Source organism: Thalassophryne amazonica, chromosome 5, assembly GCF_902500255.1.
Source record: "Thalassophryne amazonica chromosome 5, fThaAma1.1, whole genome shotgun sequence".
Classification (NCBI taxonomy): domain Eukaryota; kingdom Metazoa; phylum Chordata; class Actinopteri; order Batrachoidiformes; family Batrachoididae; genus Thalassophryne; species Thalassophryne amazonica.
This window is the reverse complement of record NC_047107.1, coordinates 59044401-59070048: the sequence shown is the minus strand read 5'-3', so window position 1 is coordinate 59070048 and position 25648 is coordinate 59044401. Positions and strand designations below refer to the sequence as shown.

The 25648-nt window shown below is 42.4% G+C and overlaps 1 protein-coding gene across 3 annotated transcripts in view; it reads right to left on the bottom strand.

Moving 5' to 3' along the window:
* Positions 1–25648, bottom strand: part of pcsk5b (proprotein convertase subtilisin/kexin type 5b) — a 330784-nt gene that overhangs the window by 229972 nt on the left and 75164 nt on the right. For all 3 annotated transcript variants that reach the window (XM_034170406.1, XM_034170404.1, XM_034170405.1), the window contains exons 3-6: positions 24819–24971; positions 19126–19269; positions 16627–16703; positions 6682–6770 (exon numbers count right to left, since the gene is read on the bottom strand). In XM_034170406.1, the coding sequence (XP_034026297.1) occupies positions 6682–6770; positions 16627–16703; positions 19126–19269; positions 24819–24971 (463 nt within the window). The remainder of the gene's footprint in view (positions 1–6681; positions 6771–16626; positions 16704–19125; positions 19270–24818; positions 24972–25648) is intronic.

The following is a 25648-nucleotide window of genomic DNA, read 5'->3' as shown; positions in this document are numbered from 1 at the left end:
GCAAGCCTAGATACTCAATCTGGGAATTTCACTTCTATCATTTGTACCTGCAACCTTGCTGTTTCGGTCATTACCCAAAATTCATGACCACAGATCATGAACTTGGGTTTAACCCTGCTGTCAGTGAGGGTGCGTGCAGGTCTCTGACATCAAGTAAAATTGTGTTCCTGCCTGTGACAGTACACAACATGTATGACTCCAGTTTTCCAAACGTTTGGTTTGAATCACATCGTTTTTGCACTTTTAGTCAATCCAACAAATATGTTTGCTAGCATGTATTTGGGAGACGAGAGCGAGAAAGAATATACAATCAGGGAGTGAAAAAAAAATATGATTTATGGAGTATAAAGACAGTGCAGTCAAGATTATACTCAGAAAAGTGCTAATCCGCTAACCGGTAATTATTGAAGCTAATGTTTTCATTATCGGATTAACTTTTCAGATAACCATGAAAATCATCATCGGACCAATTATCTTCCGATAAGATGATAATTTTTAGATTGCTAACATGCTTTTACAGGTCAAGTGAATAAACCTGAAATAGTTCAAAACCTCTCTTCAGCACGATGGTCCGATACAGCAACCGCATCACTGCAGATGCTGCACTTATCCGTCTGTCGATCTCACACTCTATCCGTCCCTCACTCGTGAACAAGACCCCGAGATACTTAAACTCCTCCACTTGAGGCAAGGACACTCCACCGACCTGAAGAGGGCAACGCACCTTTTTCCGGTCGAGAACCATGGCCTCGGATTTGGAGGTGCTGATTTCCATCCCGGAAGCTTCACACTCAGCTGCAAACCGCCCCAGTGCACGCTGAAGGTCCTGATTTGACGAAGCCAACAGAACCACATCGTCCACAAACAGTAGAGACGAGATTCTGTGGTTCCCAAACCAGACCCCCTCTACACCCTGGCTGTGCCTAGAAATTCTGTCCATATAGATAATGAACAGAACCGGTGACAAAGGGCAGCCCTGGTGGAGGCCAACGTACACTGGAAACAGGTTTGACTTACTACCGGCAATGGGAACCAAGCTCCTGCTGTGGTTGTACAGGGACCAGACAGCCCTTAGCAAAGGACCCCGTACTCCATACTCCCAGAGCACCCCCGCACAGGGTGCCCCGAGGGACACGGTTGAACGCTTCTGCAGATCCACAAAGCACATGTGGACTGGTTGGGCGAACTCCCATGAACCCTCGAGCACCCGATTGAGTGTGTAGAGCTGGTCCAGTGTGCCGCGACCAGGACGAAAACCACACTGCTCCTCCTGAATCTGAGGTTCAACTATCGGTCGAATTCTCCTCTCCAGTACTCTGGAATAGACCTTACCGGGGAGGCTGAGGAGTGTGATCCCCCTGTAGTTGTAACACACCCTCTGGTCCCCCTTCTTAAACAGAGGGACCACCACCCCGGTCTGCCAATCCAGAGGCACTGTCCCCCACCGCCACGCGATGTTGCAGAGGCGTGTCAGCCAAGACAGTCCCACAACATCCAGAGACTTAAGGTACTCAGGATGGATTTCATCCACCCCAGGAGCCTTGCCACCGAGGAGCTTTCTAACCACCTCGGTGACTTTGGCCTGGGTAATGGATGAGTCTGCCTCTGAGTCCCCAGTCTCTGCTTCCTCTTCGGAAGATGTGACGATAGGATTGAGGAGAGCCTTGAAGTATTCCTTCCACCGCCCGACAACATCCTCAGTCAGGGTCAACGGCTCCCCACCCGCACCGTAGACAGTCCTGGTGGAGAGCTGCTTCCGCCTCCTGAGGTGTCGGAGGGTTTGCCAGAATTTCTTCGAGGCCGACCAATAGTCGGCCTCCATGGCCTCCCCGAACTCCTCCCAGACCCGAGTTTTTGCCTCTGCGGCCGCACAGGCTGTGGCACGCTTGGCCTGCCGGTACCTGTCAGCTGCCTCCGGGGTCCCACCTACCAACAAAGACAAGTAGGACTCCTTCTTCAGCTTGACGGCATCCCTTACTTCCGGCGTCCACCACCGGGTTTGGGGATTGCCGCCGCGATAGGCACCAGAGACCTTGTGACCACAGCTATGAGCGTCCGCATCCTGACCGGCTTCCTCCCCTCCCAGCGGATCCAACTCACCACCAGGTGGTGATCGGTAGACAGCTCAGCCCCTCTCTTCACTCGAGTGTCCGAGACACGTGGCCAAAGGTCAGATGATATGACTACAAAGTCGATCATCGACCTCCGGCTCAGGGTGTCTTGGTGCCACGTGCACTTATGGACACGCTTGTGCTCGAACATGGTGTTCGTGATGGACAAACTGTGACTAGCACAGAAGTCCAACAACTGAACACCACTCGGGTTCAGATCGGGGAGGCCGTGCTTCCCTATCGCCCGCCTCCAGGTCTCACTGTCGCCGCCCATGTGGGTGTTGAAATCCCCCAGGAGAACAATGGAGTCCCCAGTCGGAGCGCTATCTATTACTCCTCCCAGGGACTCCAAGAAGGTCGGGTACTCTGCACTGCTGCTCGGCCCGTAGGCCGACAAAACAGTGAGAGACCTGTCTCCAACCTGAAGGCGTAGAGACGCGACCCTCTCGTTCACCAGAGTGCACTCCAACACATGGCGACTGAGCTGGGGAGCAATAAGCAATGCGACCCCAGCTCTCCACCTCTCACCGTGGGCAATGCCAGAAAAGTGGAGCGCCCAGCCCTTCTCCAGGAGTTGGGTACCAAAGCCCTCGATTTACCGATCGATCTACATTCCGATCCTAACCTATGGTCATGAGATTTGGCTCATGACCGAAAGAACGTGATCGCGAGTACAAGCGGCCGAGATGAGAATCCTCCGCAGGGTGGCTGGGCGCTCCCTTAGAGATAGGGTGAGGAGCTCGGTCACTCTGGAGGAGCTCGGAGTCGAGCCACTGCTCTTCCACGTCGAAAGGAGTCAGTTGAGGTGGCTCGGGCATCTTTTCCGGATGCCCCCTGGACGCCTCGCTGAAGAGGTGTTCCGGGCACGTCCCATCGGGAGGAGGCCCCGGGGAAGACCCAGGACACGCTGGAGGGACTACGTCTCTCGGCTGGCTTGGGAACGCCTTGAAGTTCCCCCAGAGGAGCTGGGGGAGGTGTGTGTGGATCAGGAGGTCTGGGCGGCTTGGCTTGAGCTGCTGCCCCCGCGACCCGACTACGGATAAAGCGGAAGAAAATGGATGGATGGATAGTTCAAAACCTTTGTTAAGTCTGATATCAAAGATTTTAGCACTTACCTGTTAAATCTTTTGTAGCAGATAAACAGCTCTATCCTCTGCAGACAGAGGAGAACTGGCCACAAGATAATTACTCTTGACACCATACTAACTCACCAGCAATATCACCCAAGTCATCCAGAGGCATACAGTTTTAAGTTATGGTTAAAATTTTAACCAAACTAATTCCGTACATGTTATTTAAATTAATGTCACTTCTGAAGTTTTATAAAGTGAAAACATCAGCTATATGTTTTACTTTTAAAGTATTGCACTAATTTTGAAGGTTTTAGTGTGGACATGCTGTGTCTAGGTGCATTATGGGTAATCTCAGTACAGTCATGACAGGAGAAATGCATTTGAGACGCTCTGATCAGGCTCCACACAGACAACAGCATTAAACTCTTTGTATATTGTGCCTAAAACTCTCGTGAATATATTCTCTGGGTTTACAGTTTGTTTTATGTAAAAATGCCAGAAGAAGCTCAGGTTGCTTCTCCATTATTTTCATTTGGAATCACTGTGAGTTGCAATCGATTCCTGTTTGCTTTATAACGTCCTGCTTATTGTTTGTCGTCTTTGTTCGGGAGTAATATATATAAGATGTCTGAAATTCGGTTTGCATTTATTAAATTCCATGCAGATTAAACGTAGCACACGGATTATTTGGAATATTTGTTTTGGCAAGTTTTCACGGCCTCTACTGCCATCTACTGGCCAGTAGTGTTCATAGCAGTATTCGCCCTAACTATTGAGATATCCTTTAATCCTTTGTGCGCCTGAGAGTTGTTGCAGCCTCTTGCAGCAGCTAAAGAAATAAAAATGTACATTTTGGTTGTATAATGTTCATTTACAATTGTTGTCATGGATTCTGTTGTTTAAACCGCAGCAACTCTCTGGCATGCGGAAAAAAAACTGGTACACAAAGGATTATGGGTATGGGTCTGAGCATCTGGGCACCAGTAGATGGCAGTGTTCTATGCATTTTGACCCTGGTTATATCAGACGGTAATCACAACTTAACTTTTGGCTTTTGCAAATGGCTTTTTTAAAACATGTGAATAAAATGGCATATTTTACAAAAGCACGTTTATACGTAAATACCAACACACATCACATCACATTAACGTGCTGGTTTTCACATAGAATGAATGAGTCAACCAATTAGTGTTAGCGGAGGCTCATTTATCCATAATCCCTTTGACATCTGTCTGTGTTACAAAACTTCAGAATTAGTGCATTATTTAAAATGAAGATATGTGTTATATTTTAACTTTGTACAAATGACAGAATTGACATTAATGGAGTTATTCTATCCAGATTAAAAAAAATTTTAATCAAAACCATCAGACAAAACTGCTTTATTTTCCAAGACCTCTGCCTCACGGCAAAAACACTATATTCTGTTAAGGAATAATGACGTGTGTGTGTGTGTGTGTATATATATATATATAGAGAGAGAGAGAGAGAGAGAGAGAGAGAGAGAGAGAGAGAGAGAGAGAGAGAGAGAGAGAGAGAGAGAGAGAGAGAGAGAGAGAGAGAGAGAGAGAGAGAGAGAGAGAGAGAGTTGGGCTTCGCTGCTCCTCTCAGTTAGTTAACTGCTGCAAGCTAGAAACTTCCAGCAGTGGGCAGGGTGCACAAAGACAGAAGTGCTGACTCATTGTTTGGGTCTGTGGTCAGCTTTAATGCTACCAGAAGTGATCGTGGTGTTAAAACTCAAAATCAGCTCATTAGTAGGTGCAAGTGTAGTGGAGACAATACTGAAAGTTATCAGTTATTGGTTAGCTGTAGCTTCCGATACATTTTTGGGTGGTTTATCGGTTTAGCTTTATAAAATATAACTTTTCAGTTAGCTGATTAGCTGTTATCAAAGCTAACTTTTTGGTTAGCTGTGCCCACCACTGGAAGCAGCTATTTGTAATCAGTTTAAGCCTGTATTGTGTCCATGATTAACCATTTATTTATTTATTAAATCTACGATAAATAAATACCCCAAGCTGTTAATATTTATGATGACAGGGCAAGGTGATGTAATTACTGACACAATGACTGGCCATTCCGTTGCATTTAAGCTCCAACATCCATCCAAAACACACCTGTTTCGTATTTGCTGGGCAGCGGTTTGGTGTGGCGCGCGCGGGGGTGGGGGGGGGTGGGGGGTATAAACTTGAGTGGAATCTATCAGCTCCATATATGTATCACAGATGCAAAGACCCGCAGGAGGAATGCAAACGTAATATGTGGAAAAGTAGTCATACTTTGTCAAGCATGTCATGGTGAAATACAGATCATATCACAGAAAATTCAAGCATGTTGGAACATAGCTACAACATGCACACTGCAATACAGTGTACAGTTTCTATATGAACCTGAGGTAACATGCATTCTTGTCAGACATTTTTTACTTTGTGCTTTATTAGATTTTGAGAATTCTCTAAACTCTTCAATAACTCTGCAACTGTTGCATCTTCATTGCCATATACATGATTACCTGTGACATGCAACTTCAAGTTATTTGCGGTACTTTCATACAAAATAAACTGTTTTTTGTTGCACAGAATTAGAATTGACTCGCTGAAGTGCCCATTGCATTAAATAGATAGGAACTGTTCCTTTTCACGCTCTCATACCTTTAGAGAGAGGATGGCCCAATCCCAATTGAAGTATGTTCCTGCCAAGTGTGTGAGGTTTTAAGATGCTCCCACTGTCAAATAATCACATGCACAGAGGCCCTCCCAGAGACATTTATACTCATTTGTGTCCACTTTCCGCAAGTTGGATTTTTCGCAGATTTTAGCCTCTGGGATTTACCCACAGATCAGAGTGTGGTGTTGTCAAAGGAGTGGCTTCAGGACAACTCTGTGAATGTCCTTGAGTGGCCCAACCAGAGCCCAGACCTGAATCCGATTGAACATCTCTGGAGAGATCTGAAAATGGCTGTGCACCGATGCTCCCCATCCAACCTGATGGAGCTTGAGAGGTGCTGCAAAGAGCAATGGGCAAAACTACCCAAATATAGGTACACCACCTGGGGAAGCTCAGAAGCTAAGCTATGTGGGAGCAAAGGGTACAAATCACTATCCTCAAAGTCATCCTCGAAAGCTGAAGAAATTCATAAAAAAGTAATATAACAGTGGCTTCAGGTCAACTCTATGAATGTCCTTGAATGACCCAGCCAGAGCCCAGACCTGAAGCCGATTGAACATCTCTGGAGAGATCTAAAAATGGCTGTGCACCTGTGTCATAAATCGCCGGTAAATGGCTAACATGTCGCTGGTAAAACTCAATTTGCAACTGTAAAATCCAGCATTAACATCTGCAAATCATCACACACAACATGGTTGTTCCCTAATTTTACTCTATTCTGCTGTAATTAAAACCAAATAACATAAATACTGATAAAGGGGAAAAACAACAAAAACTGTTCATAAATACATTTAAGGAGCCATACAAATACAGTACAACCAATACCTCACCTCCTATTCTAGCGTTGTAGGCAATTCCCACAATGCAGTGGGAGTTGTTTGCAGCTGCAGCAACTTCACCTGCACATCGTGTCCCATGTCTGAGGAAAGAGCAGGAATTGACAGTTTATTCTACAAATCTAACTCTACAAACACCAAGCAACTGAGTGAGAGAATGTTATGGATAAGGTTCACATAATCAAATGTGTACACAGGACAGGAGCACACTATCTAAACATTTACAGGGAACTGTAATGACACATGTAAACACATTTTCACAGAAACAAATGTGAGCATTCCTGTCCAGGTATTCAACATAATCCCAATAACTGTAGCATTACAAATTCACAATTTAACAAGGGCTGCAACTACCATGATCTTCATTGTTTATCAAGGTCTGTGTAATCTTATAGTCTATAAAAATCCCAGAAGAGAATAAAAAACCCTATCCATTTTCCAGAGATTAAAAAAAAATCTCATTTCACTGTCAAATTTTATAACCAGCGTAACCAGTTTATTAAATTTAGCCAGTTTATAGTAATCTTATGAGGGGTGATGGAAAAGTTTTGAGTCTGAAGCAAAAAGGGTAGGGTATGGTTTTTCCATCTTTTGCATTCTGAGAAACCAACATGTCCTTTGAGAATGTGTGAAATGTTGATGCAATGGGTGTAATTTTGCAGATACAATATTTCAGTGAAGTGAGTAGGGGGCGTGTCAGATAAACAAAATGGACGAAGCTGATGGGCGTGCTGTGATTCAGTATCTCACGAAAAAATGTCTCCTAGGGAGATCCATGAAGACATGGCAAGGACAGAGGAGCATACCCTGTCTTATGCTACAGTTAAATGCTGGTCAGCTGGATTCAAGAAGGGCAGAACAAGCATCAAAGATTGAGTAAGATCAGGAAGACCCAGAAATGCAGACCTTGAGCAATATAATCCAGAATACCCATGATATGGCCTTCAACTATAGAAGAGTGTCACATAGCCAGTACTGCAGGCATTTCCAAGGAAAGAGTTCATTCGGTTCTGATGGAAGTACTGGGAATGACGAAACATTCAGCACGATGGGTCCCAGGGCTTGTCACAGCGATCAGAAATGCCAGAGATTCCAGATGTCCAGGAAGAATAGTTGGCTTTTTGAGCCACATCCAGATAATTTCATGCGATTATTTGTGACCATGGACGAGACCTAGGTCCATCAATTCAAACCAGACTCAAAACACTCAAAGCAATGGAAACATGTGGGTTCTGCCACACCAAAGAAAGCCAAAGTTGTCTCATCTGTTGGCACGGTCATGGCCTCTGTCTTCTGGGATGCTGTGATGCCCTAATGGTGGATTATCTACAGAAGTGACAGACCATTAATGAGGCCTATTATGCTTCTCTTTTGCAACAAGTGTGGGAGTAAAAGCAGAAGTAGTATGGAATACAAGGTGTTCTGCTTCACCAGGACAATGCTCCGGTACACACATTGATAATCACAATGGCTGCCATTCATGAATGTGGCTTCAAACCTGTTTTGCACCCACCTTATTACCCTGATTTGACTCCTTCAGACTTCCATCCTTTTCCAAATATGAAAAAGCATCTTACTGGAACACATTATAATACTGATAATGATATCACTTCTGCAGTGGATGACTTCCTGGAGTTCCACGATAAGGACTTGTCTGAGAACGGTATTAAGGCACTCCAGCGATGCTGGAATAAGTGTGTGGGTTTAAATGGAGATTAGATTAGACCTGGTTTTAAGTGGTCTGAATTATCTTATAAACCCGTCTATCCTCAACATACAATAGTTTAAAAAGTAATCAAGTTTATTTTAAAGACTAGAAGCACTCGGAGAGCGCAAACCTCCGCCAAGGCCATGGGGTCACTAACGTCACATGGAATACCCTTTGGCAAAGAGACTTATTCGACATCGTTTCACGCATCTACCATCATGTTTCAGATTCAGTGGTTAACACTCTGGGGTCTGAGGGCATTTTTTTTGGGACAGTTCACTCACCTGGCATAAATGTTTTATTATTGCTGTTAACAGCTCTCCCTGCATCCCACAATCAAGTTTTATGTCTTTTTTTAATAAGTTTATTCAGGGGCGGTCATGGAGGCGGGCCGACCGGGCAGCCGACCGGGCAGCCGCCCGGGGCGGCATCGCGGGGGGGTGGGGGTGGGGGGCACGACCGTGCAGGAAAAAAAAACCGGTAAAAAAAAACAGGGTGGGGGGGTTGTCCTGACGGGGGGGGGGGGGGTCGTCGTTACGTTACGGCAGAGCGGCACCCCCACCTTCCCGTCCTATTGCGGCTTTCCTCTCACTCATTCCCGCAGCTTCACAGTGCTATAAACAGTAGCGAAGCAAAGACTGCAGCGAAACGAGACAAGTCATTGGATAAATACTGGGCTTTGTCCCGCCCATCGGACGCTCAGCGTGTCTGGGGGTCTATGGGGCAGTGGGCTGGCCCGGAGGCGCTCAGCTTCTGCATGATGATTGGATGATCTGTCTGAGGCTGAATCCCTTTTTGATTGACAGCGAAATGAGCGAATCAGCGATCTTTTGGTGTAAACATCCGTGGGAGCATTTTCATTCTTTTCTGAGTTGAACCGGAGACTTTGCTAATCCTCTTAGCGGCATTTTCTTTGTTAAAAACGACTAGCGACAAATCGAGCTTCTATTTCTGGTGGGGTTTTTTTGTAGCTGCTTGTGTTTGGAGACTGACTATCACTCTTTCTGACTTCTATCGCAGTTTCTGTCCCTACCGAGCAGCGGGTGCTGCTGAGCTCCTCCACTGTCACAAAGCACTCACAGGCGGACAAACTTCACACGAGCCTCGCGCCAGTAGCAAGCTGCACATAATGGCAGACAATTTGAATGTTGTGGACCGGATTTTGGCGAAGCCATTTGATAGTCTTCCTTACGAAGAAGCCATGGCTGCTGTCATGGCTTCAGCTCTCAATGGTTTGCAGGCCAAAGTTAAAGCAATAGCCCCCAGTGCAATGTTTGTGCATTGCTATGCACACAGACTGAATCAGGTTCTGTCTCAGGGGGCTAAATGCTTATCTGAGTGCAGAATATTTTTTGCATCACTCTCTGGGTTTGCCACATTTTTCCTCAAAATCCACAAAAATGATGTCTTTTCTTGAGTCTGCAGGCTGCTCAAGATTGCCCAGAAATGCTCCTACTCGATGGAATTTCATATCACGGATAGTGAGCACTGTGGCAAACAATTATGATGCCCTCCTGCAAACTTTTGAGATGATCATTGCAGATAAGTCCATGGATGATGACACATTCGACTGTGCCAATTTCTTTGTGTTTGTTATTGCAGTAGTCATTAAAACTGGAAATTTGTTCTTGAAAATAGCTGTTGTGAGTTAATTTGTGGGATTGTGGGTGTTCTGGATGAAGTTAGTGTTTTCATGGGTGGTGAGGCGGAAGTGGTGGCCACGTTAGTGTGCGCAGGGGGGGGGGGGGGGGGCACGCAGGGGGTTTCGCCCGGGGAGTAAATCACTCTAGGACCGCCACTGAGTTTATTCAATGAGGAGAAACAAATGCTAAATTATTGTTGTGTCGTAACTTAATTTTTGTTCAGCCTTTGTGACCCGTCCTCTTGAAGTTAGATGCAAAAATGTTGAAAGTGGCCCTATCCTGCAATGATAAAGAATCCTTTAAAGAAATTACTAGATCCGGATCTTGTTCCGGATCATTACCAAAATTTAATGACTTCTACGTTAGGCCAAGATACACCCCTGGTAAAAATTTCATTGAAATCCGTTGAGTTTTTGAGTAATCCTGCTAACAATCCAACCAACCAACCAACATACAAACGGACGCGACCGAAAACATAACCTCCTTAGCAGAGGTAAAAATGCATTTGTCACAAAAATAAGAGGCAATAACATACACAACAGATTTTTTTTAATGGGTAAATATAGTTTGGCCTCATTAGGAGTCCCAGTGACACCTACTGACACCGTCTCACACTAGTACTTAAGTTATAGTACTGACTTTATTCTGCTTACATTTACTGTTAGCAGCTACGTGCAAACGGTGCTTCTTCTTCTTCAACTGTTTGTATTGTTCTAGTATCATCCCAGTTTCACAAGAGATCTCATCAACACACCCAGTTGCTCGATGTAAATTGGAGTCACCAGCCTGCTCCTGGAGAACACCTGTCTCCTTGCTCCACCAACTACTAATTACGTCAGGTGTGCTAAGACAACTACTTGAATAATTAGCTGTGGTTTCAGCAGGCACAGTGAAAACACTGGCAGGTGATTTCTGGGAGCAGGAATGGTGATGCCTGCTGTAAGGTCTCTGGACGGTGACCTGCACTATTCATATATGGGTTCAATAGTACATTACATTTACTTGTAGTGGGTGACTCAGTGTTGGCAACTCAATAATGTACACAGTTAAATCTTTATTTGTCTTTCTCAAATTCCTCTCATTCCAATTTGCACTATGATATCCACAATGACAGCTGAAGCTTTTCCCCAGTGTCTGGAACAGTTTAACACACCAACACTTGTCCAACAGTTTCTCTCTCTCTCACACACACACACACACACACACACACACACACACACACACACACACACACACACACACACACACACACACACACACACACACACACACACACACACACACACACACACACACACAAGGGTGACATTCCAGCATTAACTGCAGTGGTGACAGCCAGCACGAGTTGTCGACTAGCGTAAACAAAGATGAGTGCATTTGTGTCTGTTGCCTCCTCAAAGATGCCGCTTTCAAACTCAGTAACAACATGCACACACAACTCCTGCAGGGAACATTTGTGTTGCAGCACCCTGGAAACCTCCAAAATGCCCAAATGATCGTAGTAATCAATGAGGAATTATTGTTTAACTTGTGCCATTCTTCATCTTTCTGTGTGTGTGTGTGTGTCTCTGTGCGTGCATGTGTGTGTGTGTAAATCTAAAAGTGTTTGCACATTTTATACAAAAGCACAATGAAACACATAAATCACCAATATTTGAATTATGTCTATTTTAGCATTACACTAAATTTAAAGGTGTACGGCCCACTGGGCTTTTAAGATGTAAGTAATCAAGTCAGTCAAATGATTTTTCTTTGGCACCATTATAATTTTATTCTGTAGCCTTTAAATACAGGATTCATAATATCAAATTGCCAATATGATCAAAATTTGTGCTATCTGGAAAAATTAATAAATAATTCCCCTGAAGGGGAAAAATTTCAAACAGACAGCCATGAACTTCTTTCGGTAGCGACCCGTGCTGGGTATGTTATTTCAAAAACGTACTTATAGTATGAGTTACGTCTCCCAAAAGGTAACTGTTAGTAACTGAGTTACAGCATTATAAAAGTAATTATATAACAGCTGAGTAGATCCTTGTCATTTTTGACGGTTTGGTGGTTGTATGTCACCTGACATGGATTATTCATATTTGCCTTTGTGTTTCATTGACCGTGCAATAGTTCTTTTTTAGCTTGCAATTTTGTGCTATTTAAAATTTGCTATTGCACACCACGACTACCACGCAAGCTTGCACTACTGGGGGTGATGTTTAGCTAAAAAAAAAAAAAGGCGGTGTTTGTTTTGCTAACAGACAACGATTTGAAGGAGCTAATTGACAACGTTAATTCTTCTTCTTCTTCCAAAAAAAATCCACTCCGCTGTAAGCCGTCTGGAGGCATGAAGAGCTGTTAGGATGAAAAACTAATTTGATTTTTCAGTGGACTGAGGAACTACACAAAGTCTTTTTTTTTCATCATGGAGTACATCGTCGCAATTTTGGACTCCTATTTAAAGTTTGTGTTGGACTGTTTAGTACCAGTGGAACACCAAAATGTAAGTCCCCCTTCTGTTGTTTAGAAATTAATAAAATACCACATGACTTGTGCGAGGGATGCTGGGAAGCACATGGCCACAGCCAATCAGAGAACAGAAAGGCAAGGTGATGTCAGATGGCTGCTCGCTTCAACAAAATAAGCCATGATGGTGGAAAACATACCGAAGAAAGGTTATTTCTGTATAAACGTAATGTGTTTTACATATATTTTGCAAAGTTTAGACAGAAATAAAAACACTTTTGAATCTAAAAACACCATTTTTGAAACCAGATAACACATTTGATGTCGTTTACAAGACATCTTACGGATGTTAGTGTGCACACACATGCGCACACACACTTCCTCTTGTAAAAAAATATTTGTCATCGAATTCCCCCCCCCAACCCACCCCGCCTCCCATCATGTAAATATGTTGTTGTCATTGAAATGAGCTGTAACTTGTGCAACAAGTTACTAAAATAGTAACATTATAATGCTTGGATTTTGGATTTCAGTACAAACTTTTGTGAATTTGAGGCCGTACAGCTTTAATTAAAAAAAAGGTGCGACACTGCCTGTGGCACTTTTGCTTGAAGTGGCACAGCATCACAAGTTCAGAAGAAATGCAAACAAAACTGAAAGTAGAATATAAGCCAATTAAATGTTTGGAAATCAGTGATAAACCTCTTTATCATAGTTAATGAGCCAAAGTGCTGGCTCCCTCAAAATGCTTCAGCAGTCTTCACTCAGTTCATTTCACTCCACTAATCCATAAAATTGTCTGTGTGGACACTTTTCCAGGCTGGATTTTCCTTTCTCTACACATCCATGTCACAGTCCTTCAGGGACCAACGTGTTTCTGCAAGAATCATATATTTGTGGAATGGATGATAGTCAGCAGGAACAACCCACACTTGGAGCAGTTACTTAAATACCAGCACACCTTTTCCACAAAGACAGTACTCAACAAGATATGTTTTATTTCACTGAATATATCAGATTTTTAATGCAATCTCACATCTTTATACACACACACAGAGAGAGAGAGAGAGAGAGAGAGAGAGAAGAGAGGAGGAGAGAGAGAGAGAGAGAGAGAGAGAGAGAGAGAGAGAGAGAGAGAGAGAGAGAGAGAAATATTTCAAACATTTGTATTTTTGTTTAGTTTTAATTTTTTGCTTTTTGATTGTTTGTGTACCATTTTTTTTTGCAGTTGTATGGTTAATATTTATCCTATTATATACTACAAACCAAAACATCTAGTTTGCAATATACTTTTTGTACTTTCATAAATCAAATGAGATATACAGTTATGGCCGGATATTAGCATATAATACAATCATCCTATCTTGACAATATAGGAGCAGTAGGGGCAGCGCAGTCTCGTTTGAACTGCGTGATATCACAGGATTTGACCACTTCTAGGAACAGCCTGCCATTGCGGAACACAAACACAGCATCACTTCACATGAAAACATGTACTGTTTTGTTTTTAGCTGCAATCACCAAAGCAGTCACAAAAAGTGCAGTTTTTTTCAGTTCCCAGTGGAGAAGGGAAGACCCACACTCTCATAAGCGCCACATTTGATTGGTGCTTTGTATGTCACATGACATGGATTAATTCATCCCATTTGTGTTGCATTGCATTTAGAGTGCAGCTTGGTTCCATTTAGAGTGTAAATTTGGTTCCATATGTTTGGTACCATTGCACTCAGCACGCATACACACGCACACACATCCTCGTGCACACGTGCTCGTGCACATGCACACACGTGCTCGCACGCACACAAAAACAAATCCACTGTGCTGTCTGGAGGCTGTTAGCAGGAAGTTGGAATGAAAAGCTGGACTCATTTTGTGATGCAATTTTTTTTTCGCTGCACTGAGGACGCACATAGTCTTTTTTGGTAGTACATGCACGCACAAGCGCCGACTAGGTTGTGTGTGTGCGCACGCGGGGGACAACAACTCTCCCGAGACATAATTTGACTGAGCTAACTGACGCTGCTAATTCTTGTAAGACACACACACACACACACACACACAACAACAACAAATCCACTGTGCCGTCTGGAGGCTGTTAGCAGGAAGAAAGAATAAAAAACTGGACTCATTTCTGATGTGATTTTTTTTGCTGCACTGAGGACGTACACAGTCGACCGACACGGTTGCGTTTGTGCGAGCGTGGGGGACAACGACGCAATGATTTGATCGAGCTAACTGACGCTGCTAATTCTTGTAACATACACACATACACGCACAAAATCCACTTACCTCATGAAATATTCGTACCATTGAACTCAAACATTCATTATTTGTATAATACATGATTCTTTAGCAAAACATCATTGACCACACAGGATTTAATAGGTGAGCCATAAGTAAATATTTACAGCAGCATCAAATCCAAAGGGCCAAAGAGGGCAAGCGTGTAACGTTAGCCTTTACAAGAACCAAACTTCACTGAGTTGCAACAGTATCTCCCATGTCCCTTTAACACAATAGATTACAAGAGATTGGGAGTGAAGCACTGCCAAAGCACTGTGGCCAAAAAATAAATAAATAAATCTGTCGCTAGGCCAAACTGGCACAAGCTACGTGCCAAGACTCTCTCTCTCACAGAGAGAGAGAGAGAGAGACAGACAGACAACTTCTCACACCCATAACAAGATCAAAGCACTGCAAATGCACAGATTGTGAATTTTGGTTTTAAAAAAGCAAACAAAAAAAAAATTTCCGTATTTCCTTGATTAACCCGTTTATGTCCAGATATTTTTTTAATAAGTGGAAAAAGTTGCATTAGTACCTTTGAGATTTTTTTTTCGTGAGTAGAAAATTACAGTGATACACTTCTGCAACAATTGTTGCCAGTGGGGCAAAGTGGGTTAATAACCCGGGCGTTTACTTTTTCCAAAGTCTGCAGACCTATAGCAGGCTAGTATTAAAGTGCAGCTTGCTGCCTGCTCTGTAATTTACAAGTTTCACACATATCACTGGGTGTGGTGAACCAAAGACACCCGCTTTACATCTGTCATGTAGCATCTAATCAGCTTACCTTGCCATATTACAATAGTTTTGATCATTTGAAGGGTGATTCCTTCCTGGATGGTGATGATTTCTTCATCTGGAGTGGGTTTGGGATCTTTTTCTTCCTCCTCCGGCTGCAGCAGGTCAGCGATGAGGGCTTCGTCAGTGTGGACGATTCCTGATGATTCAAACTTTTTGGAAGTGACTCTTTAGATCCTTACTGCCGGTTCAGATTGGGCCAGAATTTATACACACCACACATGCACCCATCATCATCAGGAATCATGTGCACAGAATCATGTGCCCTCAGTGCTGACCTGCAGCAGCCAGAGGAGGAAGAAGAAATCATTGTCCAGAATCGTCTGCACAGATGATCCCTCCCAAAAATGGTCAAATCAAACTTGACTTTCATACACTAGTCTACATTTCTGGGGTCCAGAACTTGACCACAAGTAAAGCCGAATCATGACTTACAGCTCACCTGTAATATTTTATGGCAAGTTAATTTTTTTCCAAAGCTTAATAAAAAGATCTACTAATGCTGTCCTTCCTTTGCTTCATTTAATGGCAATAATTAATTCTAAACTGCGAGTACGTTGCTGTTTTTTCTTTTTTAAATGGCAAACGCAACAGCTTGCAGCTTTGTCTCAATGATGTAGGAACAGTACATCCTTTTTGTGATATTACTGGTAGAAGGAGTCCCTCGCTCAGGAGTGATATTTCTGGTATATTGCCCGTCAGCACACGCGCTCGAGCAGGAGGCTGCCATTTGGACCCACGACCACTCATACGGACAAACAGCCAAGCAGCGGCATCCGGCGGCTAACATACGTGACCTGGCCTTTAAACAAGACCAGCGCGTATTTAAGGCAGGTGTATATTTTTTTTCCCGGCAGAGTTTTGACCCAGCAATTAAATGAGGCAGAGATCAGGTGTTTAATCAAGGAAATATGGTACAAACATAGAGGTTCCTATGATATGACTGTTACTATAATCCTTAATCACTGATGTTAAGTCTGGATCATGTACTCACTTACTAAACATGTCATTCTTTACACTCCTCAGTTCTACGATACACAGACAGCTTACTTGTTCTCGTTGCTGGCATCGTAACGGGGCATGGGATCCATATCATTGCCGTTGACGTCAAAGCTGGCTTGAGGGTCCTGAAGGAAACGAGCATACCATACAACATAGAAATCATGAACATGGAAAAAAATCCAACAGGAAACATTATCACAAACCAGGTCCACCTGTGTAAATGCAAGATGCTGCTATAACCAGATCAAACAGCTCACCTCTAAATCGGTGCACTTTTGTAAATTGAATGCAATCAGAGGTAACTCTATCTGCAGCACCACTTGCCGTTGGCATAAACAAATCTGGGCATTCAAAGCAGCTAATAACAAGCAGCACACGCACGACAAACAGCATGCAAATTACTTTATGTGCATGGCTGAGTGAAGCGCTTACCTGCCGCCTAAGGCCAATAAATTGCTCAAACAATCTCGCACCGGTCTGCTGTACATATACCTTAGTGTGCATGGACAGTGTGCAACCACAAAAACTAAGATGCAGGACACGTACACACGTAGGAGTTTGAGAAATCCCAATGTCCAAGTAAAATCACAAGCAGCATATCAGACCATATCCCCTCTTCAGTGTGGAAAAAATATCCTGTTTGTACACGTCAACTACAACAGCACTCAGAGCACATACCTCCATCTGGCCACAATTTTTAGCCACAACTTTGGAAAAGGCATCAGATGCATTTTCACCCCTGCGAATCGGCACCATGCAAGTTTCTAATTTTTTTCATATTAAATTTTAAACCACAGACCTCTACATTGTTCTGGATCAGAATTAATTTGTGTGTAATCTGGTGTCTTCTATGAGTGTTAGATTTTACGCGCAGGACTTTTTGAGTTCTTGACAACTGATATTTACTGAAAAAAATATCCTCCGTGGTTGTGAGACATGGAGGCCAACCAGTGGCCCAAGATGGCAAATGGATATCTTTGGTACACTGTCTCTCTGAGGAATCACTGGGCATCAGTGAAGTGAAGAGTAACAAGTGAGTGGTCACCTACAGACACCCAGAGGAGACGTGCTATTTGCAATGTCAGAGTACATCAATAACACCAGTTTAGCCATGTAGTATATTTCCATGTATCATCTGCCTACATCAGTGGTAGATCAACAGTGCTGTCAACTTCTGAGACCTCATTACATCCTTCTTAAGAAAAGCAACCCATAGCAATTCTCCAGGAAGACAGATGTCTACTCCTGGTAGACACTGTGGGACTGAAATATTGGTGCATCTGTGCGGGTGTCATTTGGGACCAAAGGCAGTTCCGGAGGCTGTAGAATGCAGCAATGCACCGCAACAACTCATCACAGACCTGATCTGACTAACATGGCTACACAAAGTAGTAACCGACTTCTGGACCTTCATCCATACATATTTTTTTCCAACAAATTAACCAGGGCCAGGTTGTGGTGGCTGAAGGTTAAAAAACTATTATCCCAAAAAACACTCCCCAGCCATAACCATCTTCTTGGGGGGCCCCAAGGCATTCTTAGATGGGTTATAAAAATCTTGTGTGTTCTGGGTCAACTCCAATGTCTCTCCAGGAGGCCAAAACACCTCAACCTCAAGAAGAGCAACAGGTCTACTTTTAACTCCTTTTGCATGTCATTACTCCTCATGTTGTCTCTAAAGGGTGAGTTACTTCATGCTGGGAAGGAAATGTATTTCAACCACCTGTATATTTGACCTAATCCCTTTGATCAGTTCCAAGATTCACGAGCATGGGTGAGGGTTTGGACACAAAACAACTGTTAAATTAAGGCCCAGTCCCAATACTGTCCCCTCACCCTACCACTTCACCCTTTCCCATCATTTTGAATACACCGCGCATTCTGTTCAAAATGGTGGGAAAGGGTGAAGTGGTAGGGTGAGGGGACAGTATTGGGACTGGTCCCAAGTTCCACCTTCTGGTTCAGCCTAATTTTCACCACAGAAGTCCAAAGTATCCCCGAAATTTGTACTGATGCAACCACAATCCACCTGCTGATTTTACTTTCATTAACAAGAACCTTACTTGGCAGGTACCATCTACCAGTTTCTGTCACACTCCACAGGCTCAAACTTGTATATTCTCATTCTGCCATCTTCATACACTGCAAATCTGCCCAATCTGCAGTCCTGGAGCCGCAACCAGATTATTACCTAAATGTAGTGATATTTCCAACCAATACTCTACAAAGTTCCAGAAACATCACTAAAAATGCATATCCAAAGACACCACTGTCTTTTATTCAAATGTGTACAACAACAGAACTGCACTCTCACCATCAACTTTGCCGGAGTAGACATTTATGTCATTACTCCACCATTATTCTATTACAGATTTGACCATCAAAGCACATACAAACACACATTCAGCCAATCTCTTACCACAAGCTACATATAAAGTGTCTAACTGTCTTGCTAATCCTCAGGCATAAAGATCACTTTATTCAATAAGCACACTCACAAATAATACGGCTCGTCGCCACCCTGCATGCGCATACATACACACTCACGTAGTTCTGAGCGAGGTCTGGATGACTCCTCTCAATGCCGTCATCTAGTATGGTCACCACGACGTCTTTGCCTGTGTAGCCCCTCTTCCAAGCCCCCATGATGTTCATGTCTGATTGGCAGTTATGGGCATCATCATTACAGTGCTGGAGGTGGATACAAGTAGCAAGATGAATAAGTTAATGTGAGAGAAGAAGAGAAAGGAGGATGAAAATTAAACAGTGTAACATACATGGAAGAAAAAAAACAGGGTTTCTAGACATCAAGTTAGAGATCAAGAGTGTACACAGAACAACACGGATTAGGTTTTCTCCAACACATGTACAGTAATACATGTAAAAGCCCAAATCAAGTTTGAAGTCTTTGAAGTGGCCCCAAAGAATGAATATTTTACTATATTATGCATGTTGAACAAAAGGACACTCAGAGAGCAAAGAGCTCTACCGCAGACCAATAGGGCAGTGCAGTCTCGTTTGAACCCTGCGTGATATTGCGGGATTTGACCACTTATGGGGACAGTTGCTCCTGTTGTGCAACATATACACAGCATAACTTCACACGGAAAAGTGGTGTACTGTTTTGTTTATGGCTGTAATCACCAAAGCAGTTGCGAAAAGTGTTTTTTTTTCAGTTTCCAGTGGAAAAGGGAAGACGGGGTAAATGGGAGATGTCGTGTTGGTAAGTGTTAGACTACACAGCTAATCAGAGTAACTTGTTCTCTCGCCTGCAAAACCATAGACATTATATACGTAGACGCCTCATGGACTGCTGCTGCTTATTGGAGCTTATTGGAGCTGACTTATCAGCTGGCCACCATCTTGGCTGGGTCCCTATTGCACCCACAGTGCATTTATTTGTACTGTGGAAGGTGCATCAACTACAATAATCTAACTCCACAAATTGTTACTCTATTTTCCCATGGTTTGGTTTGTTAGAAACAGCAGAGGTTCCTGCTGAAAGACTTTGTCTTATGCTCTTTAACAAAGACATATGGTATGTCAAATAGATAAATGTATAAATTAATTTTATAATTTAGGAAAGAAACAAGTTTGGATTGTTCATTTGAATTTATGACACACACACACACACACACCACTTTAATTTCCTCTGCGTCACTCACCTGGTTTGTTACAAAGATGAATCAAAAAGACACGCACATCCAAGATGTGTAAAACAGAGTGCTGGATCAAGGTGAGACAAATATTAAAGCCAAAATCTGCACAGCCTAAGCGCTACCATGCAAAAAAAAAAAACTTTTATTAGACACCCCTAATATTTATTTATTTATTTGCATAGGAGCGCTATGCTGTGCAGATTTTGGCTTTAATATTTGTTAGAAAGATTAACATTTTTTTTAAGGCCAGGAAAAGAAAGTTCCAGGTCATTCCAGGGTCTTAAACTAGCTTGTTAGGCTTTTGACTGGGGCTGAAGAGCTAAAAGCCTTGAAAAAGAACTGTTTTGCACAACTTATTGCGTGTGCTGGCACCCTCTAACTCCAGTGGAGTTAATTTTGCGATGTGGTGCAGCCTTACTTTGTGAAATACAGACACGACTCAATTCCAAAGAACTATGAAACAAAAGTACATAACAAGTGAATGGAAATGCGCACAAATGCACTCTTCCTTTTGCCACATTAAGGAAAATTCGCTTGGAGGAAACGCAGCTAATGAGCAAGAGTACCAGTTCCTGCTGTAATAATGTTACACATAAGTACCATTTGTTATCATGACACAAGATTACAAATGGTAAAATAACCAAAATTATTGTTCCATCTTATTTAAGAAAAGTAATCCCACGCAATCTGGTTTCTATACTGTGTCGGTTATTGCAACCGTAAGCAGCACAAAATACCGGCAAATCTGCTCACTCTCCCTTGACTCCGGTTGACTCTGGTGCGAGCCTATTGTGAAGAGACCCATCCAATATGGCGGTGACGCTGGATTACCTTGCAGCAAGTTATGAGGCGTCTACGTATATAATGTCTATGTGCAAAACCACCTTGACATGTTTGAGCTCTGGGTCATAAACAAACAAACACATAAGCAAACAAACCCCAACTCATGTCCACTTTACACCGCATCGTCACTTATTCTTTGCATTTTCTTTGTTTGTAATTTGACAAAAAAAAATGCAGTTTTTTTGTCCCCGGAAGTAGAGAAATTATGTTATATGCATCATATTTTGCTCCTTTAGCACCCGCCCGCCCTCAAACAAGACTGTGCTGCCCAGTAGGGCTGTATTTATATTTCTTTGAAGGACAATAGTGATTTAAGAAACAGATTAACCAAATAACACTAAACGGTTTTCCTCCTGTGTTCTGTTCAACTTCTCCACAACTTTGTATCACATTGAAGACTCTTGTTGAACATTTACAGTGACACTGAATGCAACATGTCTCACTGACAATTCGTTTTCTTGCAGTTTGTTATGCCATACAGTAAATAAAACCTAAAATACATACACATACATACAGGGTGGTCCAAAAAAAAAAAAAAAAAAAAAAAAAAAAAAGCCCTATATTCTTTTTGATCTCATGTTTTACTCAGATGAGATATTTTGAAAATTCTTTCACCAATCATTAGCTGACATTAGCATGTCAGCTGGTATGTGCCTGATTTCCCTTCTTATGTTGACATGATTGGACGAGTCATCGAAAATTTCAACATTCGTGTTGCTGCAGTTATTCGTCAAAGAGGAGCCTGGATAGAACATATTATCAACTATTAAGGAAAGACCAACAAAAATGTTTCAATTTCTATCAGATTTGAAGGACATAATCTCCCATCATTCTGCTAATAAACAACTGTGTTGATTTTTTTTAAATCATAATGACAACAAAAACTATCCAAAATGACCCTGATCAAAAGTTTACAGACCCCAGTTCTTAATACCGTGTATTGCCCCCTTCAACATCAATGGCAGCTTGGACTCTTTTGTGGTAGTTATGGACACGGCTCTTGATTTTCTCTGATGATAAAGCTGCCCATTCTTCTTGGCAAAAAGCCTCCAGTTCCTGTAAATTCCCAGGCTGTCTTGCATGAACTGCATATTTGGGAACTCCCCAGAGTGGCTCAACTATACTGAAGTCAGGAGACTGAGATGGCCACTCCAGAACCTTCACTTTATTCTGCTGTAGCCAATGACAGGTTGACTTGGTCTTGTGTTTTGGATCGTTGTCATGTTAGAACATCTGAGTACATCCCATGTGCAGCTTCCAGGCTGATGAGTGCGTATTTTCCTCCAGTATTTTTTGATAACCTGCTGCATTCATCCTGCCATCAATTTCCACCAAGTTTCCTGTGCATTTGTAGCTCACACATCCCCAAAACATCACCATCCACAACCATGCTTCACAGTAGGAAGGATGGATCCTTCATCCTAGGCCTTGTTGATTCCTCTCCAAATGTAACGTTTATGGTTGTGGCCAAAAGGTTCAATTCTGGTATCATCACTTCAAATAACTTTGTTTTCTGTGCTGTTTGGCATATTGTAATTGGGATACTTTCTGGCATTTATGTAATAATGGATTTCTTCTGGCGACTCGACCATGTAGCCCATTTTTCTTCAAGTGCCTCCTTATTGTGCATTCTGAAACAGCCACACCACTTTTTTTCCCAGAGTCTTGTATTTCTTGTATTGATGTTATTTGTGGGGGGTTCTTTGTATCACAAACAATTTTCCTGGTGGCAGTTGCTGAACATTTTGTTGGTCTACCTGACCATGGTTTGGTTCCAACAGAATCCCTCATTTTCCACTTCTTAATTTGAGTTTGAACACTGCTGATTGGTATTATCAGTCCCTTGGATATCTTTTTATATCCCTTTCCTGTTTTATACAGTTCAATTACCTTTTTTTGACAATTATTTTGCTTTCCATATGACTCAGAAACCAGTGCAGCACTGGATGAAAGATGCAAGGGTCTGTCAGAAGTCCAGAAATTCACTGACCTTTTATGCGCGCACACACACACACACACACACACACACACACACACACACACACACACACACACTACAAGAAAACAGATCACAGGTGAGGATGGCTGCTTTTTGTAGCCATTCAAACCAGTTTGTGTCAACTTGTGTGCATGCTATCCCGTCAAAATTACCAGGGTACATAAACTTTTGATCAGGGTCATTTGGTTAGTTTCTGTTGTCATTATGATTTAAAAGGAGTAAACAGTTATTTGACAATAATTGGCTTGCTTCACCTAACCACTAACCATGGGTGGGGAAAAAAAGTTTTGCATTATTTTTATCCTCTGAAAAATGGCCAAAAAAACTCAAAAATTCTGCCAGGGCATTGTAAACATTTGAGCACAAGTGTAAATTAATTGAAACTTATATTGACATACTATGCTTGAACCTTTCTAATATATTTGGAATTCTGCTGCCCTAAGTGTATCTGGTAGACCGTGTCTTTTCAAATCTATGCATCCATTTAATTTTGCAAGGTACAGTTCTATTCTGTGACTGCCATCTTCACAACCAAAGGGACATGTTAATCAAAAAAATAAAAAAATAAAAATTCAAAAATGACTTGCTGATTATTTTAAACATCTTAAAAAATATATATCTGAGCAAATTGGTGAAAATGTCAGTTTAACTTAAAACCTTGCTGTCTCTTTCACATATATGCGTCCTGGAAAGGTACAGTCTGCAAACATGACAAATGTGTGTATGAAGATCACGGATGCCCCTGAATGTGATCTACCGTAGTACATGGCTTGATGACAACATCCCAGACTTGTGACATGCGAAAAACTGTCGGTGCATGCCCAGAAAACGTTAGCACAACCTTCACACTTCCAGAAAACCTTCTGGTGATGTCACGATACGTCCAGCAGTGCTAAAGGCTCCACCAAGGTCCAAGCAAGACAATGATGGAACATCCTTGTTCATCCCGATCACCCTCCTGATCCCCCTAGGTTTTACAAAGTATGGATAAGGTTTTAAACCATGACCTTCCAGGATGTATGTCTGTGAAAGTGAGGACAGATCTTTAGTTTCTGTCAGACTATATGGTTAGAAATTACCTGAGAAGGCTATTTTTCTTAGGTAAATTTGAAAAACAAACATATACACAAACACGGCAAGTTCAGAAAGTTCTGTCCTAAAGGTAGGAAAATGTGCTTAAATCCTTTGGTCAAAGTATGATGACTTATCTATAGTTAGTTAACCATTGACGGAGCTCAGGACATTCACATATGCAGTCAAACTAAAAGAGCAAAGAACTATATGCAGACACGTGATAAGCCTGAAAGAATTAAAAAAAAAAATCATCACATCTGCATGAATGTTATGTACCAAACCTGTGTGGGACAACAACTGCTGGTCTCTGGGAAATGGTTTCAAAATGCAGGAACGCATAGACATGCGCCTTTCTACCTGCATGGACATCCCAGTGATAACTAAACACAACCTGCTACGTTTTAACATTAAACAGTTTACTTCCAAACTACAGCACTTCTATTCTTCCACTCAGTAACTCCTTCAAAGAGACAAATCCCTCAGCTCCACCGACCCTGCAGTAATCAAGACTGTCTACTGATCTCTGGTGACCTTTAACCTACAAACTGAATGAATACAGACAGAGAATAACACGCTGCCCCAAAACACAATGGACATGCACGGCACCTGAATATATGTTAACGGGAGGGCATCCTGTGTGTGTGATACAACTATAACATACTCACAATGTACCACATACTGCTCCATTTGGCATCATTGTAGAATATGTTGTTCTGGGACAGGCTGCTGTAGGCGGGGCTTGACAGAGAAAGGGGCGGGACTGGCTTGTAATCCCTCTTGATCCTCCTCTTCACCACCTGCTGCTGTATCCACTCCACCTGAAACACAAATGGCACAGAGCAAACCAGCAAAATTAAACATTCTGACCACAGATCATTTCTGCGTTGAGTGCGTTTACACACAAAATTAAATCAAGCTTTCATAAAAAATGTCTCAAACCAGCCAATACTTGCCAAACAGCAGCGGGCCGGAATTTACTACAGTCATTAAGGCTGTTAGGTTTTCTCCAGGGTTGTTTATCAGACAGTTAGCAGAATTACTCAGAAATTAGGGTACAGATTTTCAGTAAGTGTTCAGTTTCACTTAGTACAGATCCCATTAAATTTTGTCACAAATCCAGTAATCATTTAAACAATTCTGACACCAGTGATTCCTCCTCCTCCTCCTCCAAAAAAAAAAAAAAAAACCTGGTGTGGAGTTTGGATATTTTTGTGATGTTTTGGATGTTGTGGAGCCAGGATTGTAAATGAGGTCATTTTTAATGGGTTTTGTTAGTAACTTTAAAGCTTGGGAACATTTGCTTCACGTTGCTGATTATCACGTTAGATCTGGACCCACAACCATGAAGATCTGGATGATTTAATCTTTGTTTCTGACTGCACGAAAAATAAGATTGATGTGCATATCCAATATGAATCAGATTCCACTATACAAGTCTGAACATGAAATCTGAAATGTACATGGTAAATGGACTGCATTTATATAATGCGTTTCC